This window comes from Zophobas morio, unplaced genomic scaffold, assembly GCF_036711695.1.
Source record: "Zophobas morio isolate AGI-343-1 ecotype UQ-CSIRO unplaced genomic scaffold, CSIRO_AGI_Zmor_V1 ptg000018l, whole genome shotgun sequence".
NCBI lineage: Eukaryota > Metazoa > Arthropoda > Insecta > Coleoptera > Tenebrionidae > Zophobas > Zophobas morio.
Genome location: NW_026972123.1, coordinates 4,018,183 through 4,033,885, shown reverse-complemented (window position 1 = coordinate 4,033,885; position 15,703 = coordinate 4,018,183). Strand labels below are relative to the sequence as shown.

Genomic DNA, 15,703 nt, shown 5'->3' with positions numbered 1-15,703 from the left:
TCCTCTCATCCTTTCATCCTTTCATCCTTTCGTCCTTTCATCCTCTCATCCTCTCATCCTCTCATCCTCTCATTCTTCCATCCTTTCACATTTTCATCCTTTTATTCTTTCATCTTTCATCCTTTTCATCTGTTTTATCATTCTTTTTTTCATTCTTTTCATCCTTATCATCCATTTCATCGTCTCATCCTTTATATCTTTTTATTCTTTTTATCCTTTCTATCTTTTCTGTCCCATCTATTCTTTCCAACCTTTCACTCCTTCCTGTGCTTTTGTCCTCTCGTTCTCTCTTCCTCTCATCGTCTCATCCTTTCATTCTCTCATCCTCTCATACTCTTATCCTTCCATCCTCTCATCCTCTCACCATCTCATCCTCTTATCCTTTCATCCTTTCATCCTTTAATTCTTGCATCCTTTTCATCTTTTTCATCCATTTCATCTTTTTCATCCTTTTCATTATTTTCATCCTTTTCATCCTTTTATCCTTATTATCCTTTCTATAATTTTTAGCCTTACTAGTCTTTCATCCTCTCATCTTCTCATTCTTTCATCCTCTCATTTTCTTATTCTCATATCCTCTCATCCTTTCATCCTTTCAATCCTTTTTTTAATGTCTTTCAAAAACAAAACACCCAGGATCCCAAGTTCTTATAATTTTTTTTAAAGACGCCAAAGACCTTAAGATGCTTTCAGATTCTTTCAAAAATAAAAAATCAGAACCCCCAGGTTTTTTCTTTTTTTTTTTAATGAAATACCAAAGTCTCCAGCGTTCTTTTAATGATGTCTTTCAAAAACAATTCGTTAAAAATAAAAAAACACTAGAAGATTCTTTCAATTTTTTTTTAATGAAAGCAGCACCGGCGCTTCCGGATTTTTTCAAATTTTTTAAAAGCAAAGACACCAAAGACCCAAAGATTATTTAAAATAAAAAAAAAAGAGCCATGGTACCCTAGATGCCTTAAAATATCTGTAAAAACAAAACACCAAAGGTCCTCAAAACTGTTTTAATTTCCTTCAAAAATAAAACACCCTAGACCCTCAAGATACTTTAAAATTTTTTCAAAAACAAAAACCTGGAGCTCCTAAAATTCTTTTAAATTCTTAAAAAAGAGCGAACCCAAGATTCTTTCAAATTCTTTCAAAAGGAAAACACCAATGATTCCAAAGTTATTTTAGATTCTTTAGAAAAGACATTGGAGATCCTAGGATTCCTTCAAATTCTTTCAAAAATAAAACACCAAAAGTCTTCAAGATTTTTTTTAATCTCGTTGAAAAATAAAATACCATGATCACAAAGGTTCTTTTAATGTCTTACAGAATCAGTATACCGGGAGTCTCTAGGATTCTTTCAAATTTTTTAAAGACAAAGACACCAAAGACCCAAAGATTCTTTGATTTTTTTCAAAATGAAAGCAGCAATGGCGTTCACAGATTCTTTTAATTTCTTTCAAAAGAAAGAGACGAAAGAAACCTCAAGATTCTTTGAATTTTTTTCAAAAACAAAAGACCTGGAGCTCCCAAGACCACTTTAAATTCTTTCAGAAGAGATTTTTCCAAAATCTTTCAGAAATAAAACACCAAAAGCCCCAAGGGTTTTTCAAGTTCTTTAAAAAATACAAGACCAGGTTCGTTTAATGTCTTTCAAAAACAATAAAACAGGAGTTCCCAGGATTGTTTTCAACTCTTTAAAATTAAAGACACTCGAGACGCAAAGATTCTTTCAAATTTTTTCAAAGTGGAAGTAGCAATGGAGTCCCAGATTTTTTTAAATCCTTCTAAAAACAAAATACCAAAAGCCAAAATTTCTTTCAAAAGAAAAAGACTCTAGAGACTCAAAGATTTTGTCAAATTGTTTAAAAAAAAACCTAGAGCCCAAAGAAAGCAGCAACGACGATTTGATCTCTTTCAGAAACAAAACACTACGGCCTTCAAGATACTTCTAATTTCTTTCAAAAGAAAAAAACACCAGAGACCTAAAGATTCTTTAATTTTTTTTCAAAAACAAAAAACTTAGAACCCCTTAGACACTTAAATTCTTAAAAAAAGGCATCAGTTACCTTAAGATTCTTTCAATTTCTTTCAAAAAGAAAACATCAGGGTCCCTTAGGTTCTTATAAAGTCTTTCAAAAACAAAACACTGGAGGCACTCAAGATACTTTTAATTTCTTTCAAAAAAAAAGTCGCCAGACACAAAAAAATTCTTTCAAATTTTTCAGAAACAAACGACACTAGATACCAAAAGGTTTTTTCATTCTTTTAAATTCTTCTAAAAACAAAATATCTAAAATCCCCAAGGTTGTTTTAATACCTTTCAAAAAGGGCACACCAGGGTCCTTAAGGTTCCTTTAATGTCTTTCAAATACAAAATACTAGAAATCTAAAGATTCTTTCATATTTTTTCAAAAATAAAACATCAAAAACCCCCAAGGTTTTTAAATTTCTTTCAAAAACAGAGTCTTCAGGAATATTTTAATGTTTTTTAAAAACAATGCAACGGGATTCCTGAAAATTGTTTTAAATTAATTATTTTAAAAACAAAAAAAACCCAGTTATTGAATTTCTTTCAAGACCAAAACACCAGGGATTTTTTAAATTCTTAAAAAGAAAACACCAGAGACCTTTCAAATTTTTTCAAAAACAAAACATCAAAGATCTTAAGATACGATTAAATTCTTAAAAAAATACAGCAAAATTTTTGTTTTTTTTATAAGGGTCTCCATTCTTCTTTTATGTCTTTAAAAATAACATACTGGGATCCTCCCAAGATTCTTTTACATTCTTTAAAAAAGACGCTACGGACCTAGAGATTAAAAAAAAGGATTCTTTCAGATTTTTTCAGAAACAAGACCTAGAGACTTTTCAATTATTAAAAAGAAGACATTATCTACCATAAAATTCTTTCAAAATCTTTCAAAAGAAAAAGGCACTAGAGACCAAAAGGTTCTTTCAAATTTTTGAGAAATTAAAGCAGCAATGGCGCCCCACATTCTTTTAAATTCTTCTAAAAACAAAATATCAAAAGCACCCAAGATTGTCTTAATAACTTTCAAAAACGAAACACCAAGGTCCTTAAGGTTCTTTTAATGTCTTTCAAATACAAAATACTAGAGATCTAAAGATTAAAAAAAAAATTCAAGAACAAAGAGCCTTCGGCCTCTAAGACTCTTAAATTAAAAAAAAGTCATTAATATTCTTTCAAAAACAAAACACCAAGGATACCAAGGTTCTTTTAATTTTTTTAAGATGCCAAAAATCCTCAGATTCTTTCAAAAATAAAACATCAAAAACCCCCAAGGTTTTTTAAATTTCTTTCAAAAATACAGAAACAGGATCTTCAAAGGGTATTTATGGTTTTAAAAATAATAAATACAACAGGAGACCTGAGGATGATTTTAAATTATTTTAAAAACATGACGAAAAAATTCACACAGTTATTTTAATTTATTTTAAAAGCAAAACACCAGGGATTTTTTAAATTCTTAAAAAGAAAACACCAGAGACCTTTAAAATTTTTTCAAAATCAAAAAATTTGGGATCCCAAGACTCTTCTTTTAAATTTTTTCAAAAAAAAAAAAACATCAAAGATCTTAAGATACGATTAAATTCTTAAAAAAATACAGCAAAATTTTTGTTTTTTTTTTTGAAAGGGTCTCCATGCTTCTTTTATGTCTTTAAAAATAACATACTGGGATCCTCCCAAGATTCTTTTACATTCTTTAAAAAAGACGCTACGGACCTAGAGATTAAAAAAAAAGATTCTTTTAGATTTTTTCAGAAACAAGACCTAGAGACTTTTCAGTTATTAAAAAGAAGACATTATCTACCCTAAAATTCTTTCAAATTCTTTCAAAAGAAAAAGGCACTAGAGACCAAAAGGTTCTTTCAAATTTTTGAGAACTTAAAGCAGCAATGGCGCCCCACATTCTTTTAAATTCTTCTAAAAACAAAATATCAAAAGCACCCAGGATTGTCTTAATAACTTTCAAAAACTAAACACCAGGGTCCTTAAGGTTCTTTTAATGTCTTTCAAATACAAAATACTAAAGATCTAAAGATTAAAAAAAAAAATTCAAGAACAAAGTGCCTTCGGCCTAAGACTCTTAAATTAAAAAAAAAATCATTAATATTCTTTCAAAAACAAAACACCAAGGATACCAAGGTTCTTTTAATTTTTTTAAGACGCCAAAAATCCTCAGATTCTTTCAAAAATAAAACATCAAAAACCCCCAAGGTTTTTAAATTTCTTTCAAAAATACAGAAACAGGATCTTCAATGGGTATTTATGGTTTTAAAAACAATAAATACAACAGGAGACCTGAGGATGATTTTAAATTATTTTAAAAACATGACGAAAAAATTCACAAAGTTATTTTAATTTATTTTAAAAGCAAAACACCAGGAATTCTTTAAATTCTTAAAAAAATACACCAGAGACTTTTGAAATTATTTCAAAATCAAATTTGGAATCCCCAAGCCTCTTTTAAATTAAAAAGAGATTTTGGCGATCCCAAGATTCTTTAAAAATTTTTCAGAAACAAAACACCAAAGACCTCAAAATACGATTAATTTCTTAAAAAAAAAAACGAGAAAAACACCAGAAACCTTTTTTTAAATAGGGGTCTCCATACTTCTTTTATGTCTTTAAAAATAACATACCAGGATCATTCCAAGATTCTTTTACATTTTGTGAAAAAGACGCTACCGATCCAGCGTTTAAAAATAAAACAAAAAAAATCCAAGACTATTATCTATTATCTAGTATCTAATATCTGTCGAAAACAAAAGACTCCCGAGATTTTAAAAAATAATTTCAAAAATAAAATACCAGGAGATTTCTTAAAATTATTTCAAAAACAAAACACCAAATTCACCACGGTTTTTTAAATCTCTTTGAAAAACAAACCACCAGAATGCCAAGATTCAGTTAACTGCGTTCTGAAGCAAAACACCGAGATCTTCCGAGATTTTTTTAAACTCATTCTGAAAAAACATCACGGTACCACAGGATTTTTTCAAATTCTTAAAAGGAGACGCTAGGAATCTCAAAATTCTTTCAAATACGTATTTTAAAAAACAAAACTCGATGGTCCCAAATGTTCTTCAAAATTTTTGTCTACAGACCACAAGGTCTTTGAAATTGACTAGACTCTCAGCGTTACTCCCAAAATAAGATAAAGTATGGGTTCTCCCAAAGTTGTGTTTTAGGACCTATTTTATTTGATTGATTTGAAAGATCTTCCGCAATATTTAAAAGTTTACTGTTGAATCAACAGTAGTCCCAAAAATAGACCCAAATAAGGTGTTTAGACGCACTTTCGTCACACTACGTTCATTTCACCCATTTAAATCGTCTCCTAATCAACTCGAGACATAAACCATCCCACCCGACCGAGATTCCTCAGTTAATAAACGCTTGTATCATTTTTCGTAATTAATATTCATGACCAAGTCGTATTATACAAATGCCACATCTAATCATGCAAAAATATACAGGGTGTGTATTCACCAGTGCTAATTCGAACCGAATAACTAATGAAAAAAAATCGTCTGTTGCAGGCTACTTCGGAAAATACCTCAACAAGTACAACGGCTCCTACGTCCCTCCAGGGTGGCGCGAGTGGGGGGGGCTCATCATGAACTCCAAATACTACAACTACTCCATCAACATGAACGGGAAGAAAATCAAGCACGGTTTCGACTATCACAAGGTGAGATTTTTTCAACGTCTGGCCTAGAAACCGTTCTTCTTGTTAAGGTAATATTTTTATTGCTCGATGAGTCATCGATAATTAATCATCGCGCAATAATTTGTTATATATTTTAAAAATTCCTATTTGAATTTAATTACAGCCTTAATTGAAATTCCTTTCTGATTACGGACAGGTATTTGCGTTATAAGAATTTCGTAATACCGCGATGTAAATAAAAGACAAACAACACTCAAACCGTGATCGAGCAACGAAGTTTTGCCATGGAATGCCGTTTTATTATTTTGTGTTGGGTTGTTACGTGAAACTAATAACGAACGAAAAAGTTTACGGCTTGGGAGTGCATTGTGGAGAAGACACGAGATGAGTTTGAAGAGGTCGGGTTTTCAGGCGAGGTGTCACCGGAATGAGAACATTTTGAGGACCTGTTAACGATGTTGCTTACATTAGTGGCAGCTACCGGTTTTGGGACACAACTAATTGATTAGCGTTATTTTTGGATAGGTGGCGCGAGTGTTTGACAGTTCGGTTGGTCGTCACGTCACAGGGCGTCTCATACTACTCATACTTATTTAATACTGAGTAAAATAGATTCTTCCTTCCATGTCACACTATAAATTACACGCGAGATTTACTTCGCAAAATTTTGAGATGATTGAAACGACGAACGAATTGTCATAAACCATTTATCATGTTAGTATAAAGCGCGTAGAAAATTCCAGAGCAATTAGAAGTGTAAAAATGCAGCTTGTTTCCTTTGTTGAAAGTTCTCAGGCATGGTTGGTTTTTCATTTTTAACACTGAAGCGCCTAATACGGCTTATTTCTCCCTCTGAAAGAGTTTCAGACCGAGACTAGTTTCTCATTCGCTTCGTTTGCTCAAAAAAATCTCGGAAGTTCACTAATTCCTTCATAATCTTTATACTTCCCGAGCGCGGGCTAAAGCAATATTGCGTATAGAGTATGAAAAGGTCAGTCTGTGTTAATTTTGATGAAATAGAAATCTCCGATACTAAAAACCATTTCAATTTCATAAAATAGCATACTCTCTGTACTTGTGGTTTTTGAATCCGCCTTAGTTATCTTTGGCAAATAAATTTTCCAACAATAGCGGAAATTGCATCCACCCAATCACGCGGAGGTCGCCGGTTCGATTTCCTCACGGGCCATTTTTTTTCTTACATTGTGACTGGTTTATAAAATACAGATATTTTTTAAGTTGTAGGAATTATAAAATAAATAAAATTAAGTAAAATCAAATTTTCAAATTTTATCATTTTTCGAAACTGAATTTGTTCGACTAATTTTCTAAATATTCTGACGCAAAAGATAAATGAGAAATGGAAATAACAACACGTAAAGAGGGAAAGATTGAAAACTGGGCGGAGAGAGAAAACGATGAGAAGAGAAGAGTCGAAACAATGCGGAAAGAAAGAGAGAGAGAGAATGACGCGGAGTTAAAGAACCCGAAGAGAGAGAATCTAGAGAGAAAGAGAAATTATTATAGAATGGGAGAGGAGAAGAGGAATGGGGGAACCTAGACTAAAAGAGAGGGAGATAGAACGTCGGAGAAACAGACAACACCCAGAGAGAAAGAAAAGGAGAATCTGGACAGAAAGGGGAAGCTAATCTGAAGAGAGAAAACTTGAAGAAAGAATAGGAACTCGAAGAGTCCGAACCTAATGAAAGAGAACCTTAAAATACAGAACTTCAAATGATAAAACTTCGAAAGAAAGAACAAGGAGAAAAAAGAGAACTTGAAGAGAGATCGGGAATCTGATAAGAGAGAGAATTTGCAGAGATAGAATCCCATGCGAGAAAATCGAGGAGAGAATCTAGAGGAAGACAATCTAATGAGAGAGATTCGAGAAGAGAGAATTTAGGTAAAAACCGTCCAGAGAGAGAGAATCCAGAAAGAGAGGGAATCTAGATAGAGAGAGCCTAGGGAAAGAGAATTTAAAGAGAAAGAATCTAGAGAGAGAAAATCTAGAGGGAAAGAGTCGAGAGAAAGAGAGAGAGGACCTGGAGAGCAACAGACGGAATCTAGAGAGAAAGAAGAGGAGAATATGGACAGATCGTGAGAGAACCTGCAAAGAGAGGAGTGGAAGAGACAGGTTGCGAACTGTGGGGAGAAAGACAGAAAGAGAACGGAGAGCTTTGAGAAAAAAAGAGTAATATGTGGAGTGAAAGAAAAGAAGAATCTGGATAGAAAGAGGCAAGAGAAAGAAAACGTGAAGAAATAATAAGAATTCGAAGAGTCAGAACCTAACGAGAGAGAACGCAACAAGAGATAACTTCAAATGACGAAAAAAAGGAGGTATGTATATAGAGAGAAAAAGGAGAACTTGAAGGGAGATCGGGAATCTGACAAGAGATAACCTGCAGAGGGAGAATCTAGAGAGACAGAAACTCATGAGAGAAAATCGGAAGAAAGAGGGGGGAAGAGATATTCTGGAGAGAATGAGAAGATCTGGAGAGCAATAGACAGAATCTAGATAGAAAGAGGAGGAGAATCTGGACAGATCGGGAGAGAACCTGCAAAGAGAGAACTAAAAGAGACAGGTAGCGAATTCTGGGGAGAAAGAGAGACAAAAAACCTGAAGACAAAGAGAATGGAGAGGTAGAAAGCCGTAGTAAAAATGAGAGAAAGATTTTAAAGAGGAAGAGAACGAAAACTTGAAGAAAAAATAAAACGCGAAGAGTCAGAACCTAACGGGAGAAAACTTCGAAAGAAAGAACAAAGAGAGAGAGAATCTACACACAGAGGGACTCTAGAGAAGAAGAATCTAAAGAAAGAATCTAGAGATAGAAAATCTGGAAAGAGAGGGAGAGAGAATGTAGAGGGAAAGAATCTAGAGAGAAAAAAAAGGGAAGAGAAAATCTGGAGAGGAGAGGGCTTGGAATGCGACAGACAGAATCTAGAGAGACAGAATACATTGGGAAAGAACTTGTAAAGAGAGACAGGTGGCGAATTCTTGGGAGAAACAAAAAGAGCGAAAAAAAAGAAAACGGAGAATTTTGGAGAAAAAAAGAGTCTAAAGGGAGAAAGAAAAGGAGAATTTGAAGAAAGTGTAAAAATCTGAAGAAAAAGAAGCTGACGAAAGAGAACTTAAAAGAGAGAACTTAAAAAGAGAAAACCTGAAAAGAGAAAGAAAATTGTGATACGAGAGAACCTGAAAAGAGAATATAGATACATCCACATGGAAAGGGAATCTGTGGAGAAAAAGAGAGGAGTGGTTAGGGAGAATTTGAGGAAAAAAGGGGAGAAAAGCTGAAGAGAAAGAAAGAGTTAAGCTGGAGTGGAACAGAGAGAACCTGGAGAGAACGAAATGGGAAATAATTTGGAGAGAAAGAGGGAGAAAAGCTGAAGATAAAAACTTGGAGAGACAGGTAGAGAGGCTACTGAGAGAGAGAGTATATGGAGAATCTAGAGAGAGACAGAGAATCTAGAAAGCGGAACAATCTAGAGAGAGGGAGAATATAGACGGCGAAGAATCTAGAGTGAGGGAGAATCTAAAGAGAGAGGATCTAGACATCTAGAGAAAAAGAATATAGGTAAAGAGTCTAGAGAGAAGGAATTTAAGGAGAGAGAATCTAGAGAGAAGGAATCTAAACAGAGAGAATCTAGAGATAGAGAATCCAGAATCCAGAGATAGAGAAAAGAGAATTTGGGAAAAAACAGTCCATTGAAAGTAAAAGGAGAATTTGAAACGAGAGAAAGAAAAATTCTTATAAGAGAGAACCAGAAAAGAGAATATATATACAGATGGAAAGAGAATCTGCGGAGAAAAAGAGATAGGATGGTTAGGGAGAACTTGAGAAAAAGAGAGAAAAACTGAAGACAAAAAAAGAGTCAAGGTGGGGTGAAACAGAGAGAACCAGGAGAGAACGAAGTGCGAAATAATATGAAGAGAAAGGTGGAGACAACCTGAAGAGAAAACTTGGAGAGACAGGTAAAGAAGCTACTGAGAAAGAAAGTATATGGAGAATCTAGAAAGAGGGAGAATCTGGAATAAAGCAGAATCTGGATAGAGAGAGAATCTAGAGAAAGGGAGAACGTAGAGAGGGGCACAATCTAGAAAAGGAGAGAATATAGACAAGGGAAGCATCTAGACTGAGGGAGAATCTAAAGGGAGAGAGAATCTAGACACATAGAGATTGTAGAGGAAAAGAATCTAAAGAGACAATCTAGAGAGAAAAAGAGGGGAAGAGAGAATCTGGAGAGAAGGAAAGGACCTGGAGTGCAACAGACAGAATCCAGAGAAAAAGAAGAGAATCGGGACAGATAGACATAGATTCTGCAAAGAGAGTGACAGGTAGTGAACTCTGGGGAAAAAGAGATGAGAGTCTGAAGAGAAAGAGGACGGAGAGTTTTAAGAAAAAAAAGGTGTATAGAGACAAGGAAAGGAATATTTTAAGAAACAATAAGAATCTGAAGAACAAGAAGTTGACGAAAATGAACTTAAAAGGAAGAACTTGAAAAGAAATGAGAAAACCTGAAAAGAGAATTTGAAAAAAAACAGTCTATTCAAAGAAAAAAAAGGAGAATTTGAAAAGAAACAAAGAGAATCTGTAGAGAAAGAGAAGGGGGTAGGGAGAACTTGAGAAGAAAGAGAGAGAAAAGCTGAAGAAAAAGAAAGAGAAAACCTGGGGTGAAACAGAGAAGAGAACGAAATGGGGAATTATCTGGAGAGAAAGGGGGAGACAACCTGAAGATAAAAACTTGAAGAAACCGGGAGAGAGGCTACTAAGAAAGAGAGTATATGGAGAATCTAGAGAGAAACGGGGTGAATTTAGGAACAGGGAGAATCTGGAATAAGGGAGAATTTGGAAGAAGGGAGAATCTGGAGAAAGGAAGAATCTAGAAAGGGGGAGAATCTAAAGGGAGAGATAATCTAGACACATAGAGATTCTAGAGAAAAAGAGTCTAAAGAGAGAATCTAGAGAAAGTGAATCTAGAGAGAGGGAATCTAGAGATAGAAAATCTAGAGAGAGAGAAAGAATCTAGAGAGAAAAAGAAGGTAAGAGAGAATCTGGAGAGAAGGAGAGGGCCTGGAATGCAACAGAGAGAATCCAGAGAGAAAGAGGAGGAGAATCAGGACAGATAGGGAAAGATCCTGCACAGAGAGAATTGGAAGTGACAGGTAGCGAACTCTGGGGAGAAAGAGAGGAGGAGAGTCTGAAGAGCAAGAGGACGAGAGTTTTAAGAAAAAAGAAAGTAATTTGAGAGAAAGAAAACGAGTATTTTAGAAACACTTAGAATCTGAAGAACAAGAAGTTGACGAAAATGAATTTAAAAGGAAGAACTTGAAAAGAAATGAGAAAACCTGAAAAGAGAATTTGAAAAAAAATGGTCTATTCAAAGAAAAAAAAGGAGAATTTGAAAAGAAACAAAGAGAATCTGCAGAGAAAGAGAAGGGGGTAGGGAGAACTTGAAAAGAAAGAGAGAGAAAAGCTGAAGAAAAAGAAAGAGAAAACCTGGGGTGAAACAGAGAAGAGAACGAAATGGGGAATTATCTGGAGAGAAAGGGGGAGACGACCTGAAGATAAAAACTTGGAGAAACAGGGAGAGAGGCTACTGAGAAAGAAAGTATATGGAGAATCTAGAGAGAGACAGAGAATCTAGAAAGAGAAACAATCTGGAGAGAGGGAGAATACATAGAAGGGGAAAATCTAAAGAGGAGGAGAATATAGACGGCGGAGAATCTAGAGTGAGGGAGAATCTAAAGAGAGAGGACCTAGACAACTAGAGAAGAAGCATCTAGGTAGAGGGTCTAGAGAGAAGGAATCTAAAGAGAAAGAATCTAGAGAGAAAAAGAAGGTAAGAGAGAATCTGGAGAGAAGGAAAGGGCCTGGAATGCAACAGACAGAATCCAGAGAGAAAGAGGAGGAGAATCAGGATAGATAGGGAAAGATCCTGCACAGAGAGAACTGGAAGTGACAGGTAGCGAACTCTGGGGAGAAAGAGAGAAGGAGAGTCTGAAGACCAAGAGGACGAGAGTTTAAAGAAAAAAGAAAGTCATTTGAGAGAAAGAAAACGAGTATTTTAGAAACACTAAGAATCTGAGGAGCAAGAAGTTGACGAAAATGAATTTAAAAGGAAGAACTTGAAGAGAAATGAGAAAACCTGAAAAAAGAATTTGAAAAAAAAAACAGTCTATTCAAAGAAAAAAAAGGAGAATTTGAAAAGAAACAAAGAGAATCTGCGGAGAAAGAGAAGGGGATAGGGAGAACTTGAGAAAAAAGAGAGAGAAAAGCTGAAGAAAAAGAAAGAGAAAACCTGGGGTGAAACAGAGAAGAGAACGAAATGGGGAATTATCTGGAGAGAAAGGAGGAGACAACTTGAAGATAAAAACTTGGAGAAACAGGTAGAGAGGCTACTGAGAAAGAGAGTATATGGAGAATCTAGAGAGAAACACAGTTGCTAGAACGAGGGAGAATTAGGAACAGGGAGAATCTGGAATAAGGGAGAATTTGGAAAATGGAGAATCTGGAGCGAAGGAGAATCTAGAGAAAGGGAGAACGTAGAGAGCGAGAGAATCTAGAAAGGGGGAGAATCTAAAGGGAGAGAGAATCTAGACACAGAGATTCTAGAGAAAAAGAGTCTAAAGAGAGAATCTAGAGAGAAAGAAATAATCTAGAGAGAAAAAGAGGGGAAGAGCGAATCTGGAGAGAAGGAGAGGGCCTGGAGTGCAGAAGGACAGTCTAAAGAGAAATAGGACGGAGAGTTTTAAGAAAAAAACGGTACATAGAGAGATCGAAAAGGAGTATTTTAGAAATAACAAGAATCTGAAGAACAAGAAGTTGACGAAAATGAACTTAAAAGGAAGAATTTGAAAAGAGAAAACCTGAAAACAGAATTTGGAAAAAACAGCTTATTAAAAAAATGGAGAATTTGAAAAGAAATCTGGGGTGAGACAGAGAGAAGAAAAAATAGTGGAATAGAAATGGGGAATAATCTGGAGAGAAAGGGGGAGTCAATCTGAAGATAAAAACTTGGAGAGACAAGTAGAGAGGCTACTGAAAAAGAGAGTATATGGAGAATCGAGAGAAGGAGAGAGAGAGAAATCTAGAACGAAGGAGAATCTAGAAACAGGGAGAATCTGGAAAGTGAGTATCTAGAGAAAGGGAGAAATTCTAGAGAGAGATAGTCTAGACACGCACAGAGAATCTAGAGAGAGCGAATGTAGAGAAAGAGAATCTGGAGCGAGAATTAGAGAGGGGGGAGGAGAATTTAGCGAGAAAAAACAGAACCTGGAATAATGAAACAGGAAGAACCTAAACAGGGAAAAAAGGAGAATCTGGATAGAAAGGAAGAGAACCTACCTGAAGAGAGGTAGTGCGCCTGTGAGAAAGAGACTCTGAAGAGAAAAAGACGGAAAACTTGGTGGAAAAAAGGGTATATAGAGAGAAAGACAAAGAAACCTTGAAGAAAGAATACGAACATAAAGAGCTGGAACCTGAAGAGAGAGAGAGAGAGAGCTTAAAAGGAGTAATTTTGAAAAGAAAAGACCTGGAAACTTGGAGAAAAAAACACACACACAGAGAGAGAGAGAATCTGATAAGAGACAATTTGAAGAGAGAGAATGTAGACGCATACAGACAAAAATAACCTTCAGAAAAGAGAGGGGGGATTCGAGAACCTGAGGAGACAACCCAAATGACGGATAGAGAGCCGAGTGAGAGAGAGGGAGTCTGAAGTGAAAGAAAAAGATAATTTTAAGAGAAAAGGAGAGTATATGAAGAAAAAAAGAGAGAAAGAGAAAGAGAAGTTGAAAGGAGGGATATAGTGTGAATTGTAAGAATCAGACGAGAGTAAACCTGAAAAGAGAGGAGATGAAAAAGGAGAAATTGACATTAAAAATCTGAGGAGACAGATCTAGACAGAAAAAATCTGAGAGAATTTGGGGAGAAAGAATGAGATAAAAAATCGGGAAAAACGGGGAATGTAGAGAAAGAAGAGAAGATTCTGAAGAGGGAGATAGCGAGCCGTAGTGAGAAAAAGAGGGAAAGAGAGCTTGAAGAGGAAAAGACAAAACTTGCAGAAAAAAAAGGTAGATGGAGTGAAAGAGAACTTGAAGAGAGATAATCTAGAGAAAGAGGGAGACAAATTACTGAAACAGAAAGGGGGGAAGAGAGAGGGTAAGAGAACCCGATGGGAAAGAGAGTCAGAGAGAATCTGGAGAGATAGAACGAGAACTTGGGGTGGAACAGAGAATCTGAGGAAGAAGATAACCTGAAAAGCAAGAATCTGACGAGAGAGAAGTTCAAAAGGAAAATATGAAAAAGGAGAATTTGGAAATGGAAAAATAAAAAAGAAAACCTGAAAACAGACCCTCTAGAGAGAAATAGTCTGGGCAGAACCAAGAAAGGAAACTGAAGCAAGAGAGGGAAAGGGTGAAACTGTGGAGGAAGACAGGAACGAACCTGTGGCGAAGGAGAAAGAATTTGGAAAGAGATATAGAGCCTGAAGATAAAGACAACTTACAGAGAAATATAGAGTATGTGGAGAAAAAGAGAAAAAGAGATATATGACAAAGAAAAGTGGTCCAAAAGAAAGATTTCATGACTATCTCACTGAAAAAATCTCAAGCTTTATTTCTCCATTTTGTTTTTTAAGTTTAAATAGTTGTTAACAAATTTAGTGGATTGATTATTCTGTCAAAAATTTTTAGGTTGATAGTTTTAGTATTATATGATATTAATAAGTAGTTAATTCTGAGAATAATTTCCGTTTAAATAAATAAAAGAAAAAATGACGGAAAAAAATCCCAGGGCGACTGACGTTTCCGTTTTTAGAACTAGTGTAACACAGGTCATTCCGCTTGCTGAAAGAATCTCAGGGGGCGGCTGGTGCTTTATTTTTAGAGACGCGAATCCAAAGCCACAAACAACATTTTCTAAAAAATTTTTCCTCATGAAAAATTCTTTTCAGGACTACTACCCCGACCTGATAGCCAACGACTCCATCGCCTTCCTGCGCCAGTCGAAGAAAAACAGCGCCCACAAGCCCGTCATGCTGACCATGTCGTTCCCGGCCCCTCACGGCCCCGAGGACTCGGCCCCCCAGTACTCCCACCTCTTTTTCAACGTCACCACTCACCAGTAAGTAACCGATTTTTCTCGATCCCTGTTCTGTTTTTGATCGTCTGATTTATCGGCCTCTCGTAAAGTGCCATTCACACGTTCATAAACCGTGTAATTACGCTCGCTGGCCGCCATTCCGAAACTCGAATTTGGCGCCATTTCTTCGCAGGACCCCGCTATAAATCCAGATTAGCGATCTCGGGACAGATTAACGCGATTTATTGCAAGAACTCACTTAACCCCCGATTCTGCGTCCCCTGATGCAATTACAGATCGCTTGTACGGAACATGGGAAATAATCGCGCGTATAATCGGGGAGGTGGTTTATGTCGAAGAAATATTATTTCGAAATGCAGTCGTGACGGAAACGCACAATTGCGTTGCGAAATGAAGTGGTAAATAATAATTGGATGAATATTGTTTTCATATTGGCGTAAATTTTTAATGCGTTGCTATGGCGAAAGTCGGGTTTCCCGCCATTTTGCCTAAACTGTTCGCTAAGCTTTATGTTAAAACTCTCCTTTCGGGACAATAAAACCAAATCAATTATTCGAAAGTTTCGATGTAAATATATGAAAGTAATTATTAATACAATCCGACAAACAAAATAATATCTACGTGGGTTTTAGGAATTTGTTTCCTGACCTTTTCTTGGTTCACTTTGATTAACGTGCATTTAAGTTCTCTTTGTAAGTAAATCATATTTCACCAATTTTAATTTTGGGTTCGATTTATTTGTAACTTATCCACGAAAAACACAGTGCGTGCTTCATTTTTGCCAGGTCATTGCTTCGGCCGTAGTTTAGCTTTAGATTTGGAGCGAAAATTTAAAACTCTAAATTTGTTTCTTCTTACAATTCGTTATTAAAACTAGATATAAAGAGAAGGTGAGTTCGGAGAGAGACCTAG

General features: G+C 35.6%; 1 protein-coding gene across 3 annotated transcripts in view; it reads left to right on the top strand.

Annotated features, from left to right (window-relative positions):
• LOC135130828 (extracellular sulfatase SULF-1 homolog) overlaps window positions 1-15,703 on the top strand; it is a 186,806-nt gene that overhangs the window by 92,900 nt on the left and 78,203 nt on the right. For all 3 annotated transcript variants that reach the window (XM_064058257.1, XM_064058255.1, XM_064058256.1), the window contains exons 3-4: window positions 5,557-5,708; window positions 14,643-14,812. In XM_064058257.1, coding sequence (XP_063914327.1) covers window positions 5,557-5,708; window positions 14,643-14,812 — 322 coding nt within the window. The remainder of the gene's footprint in view (window positions 1-5,556; window positions 5,709-14,642; window positions 14,813-15,703) is intronic.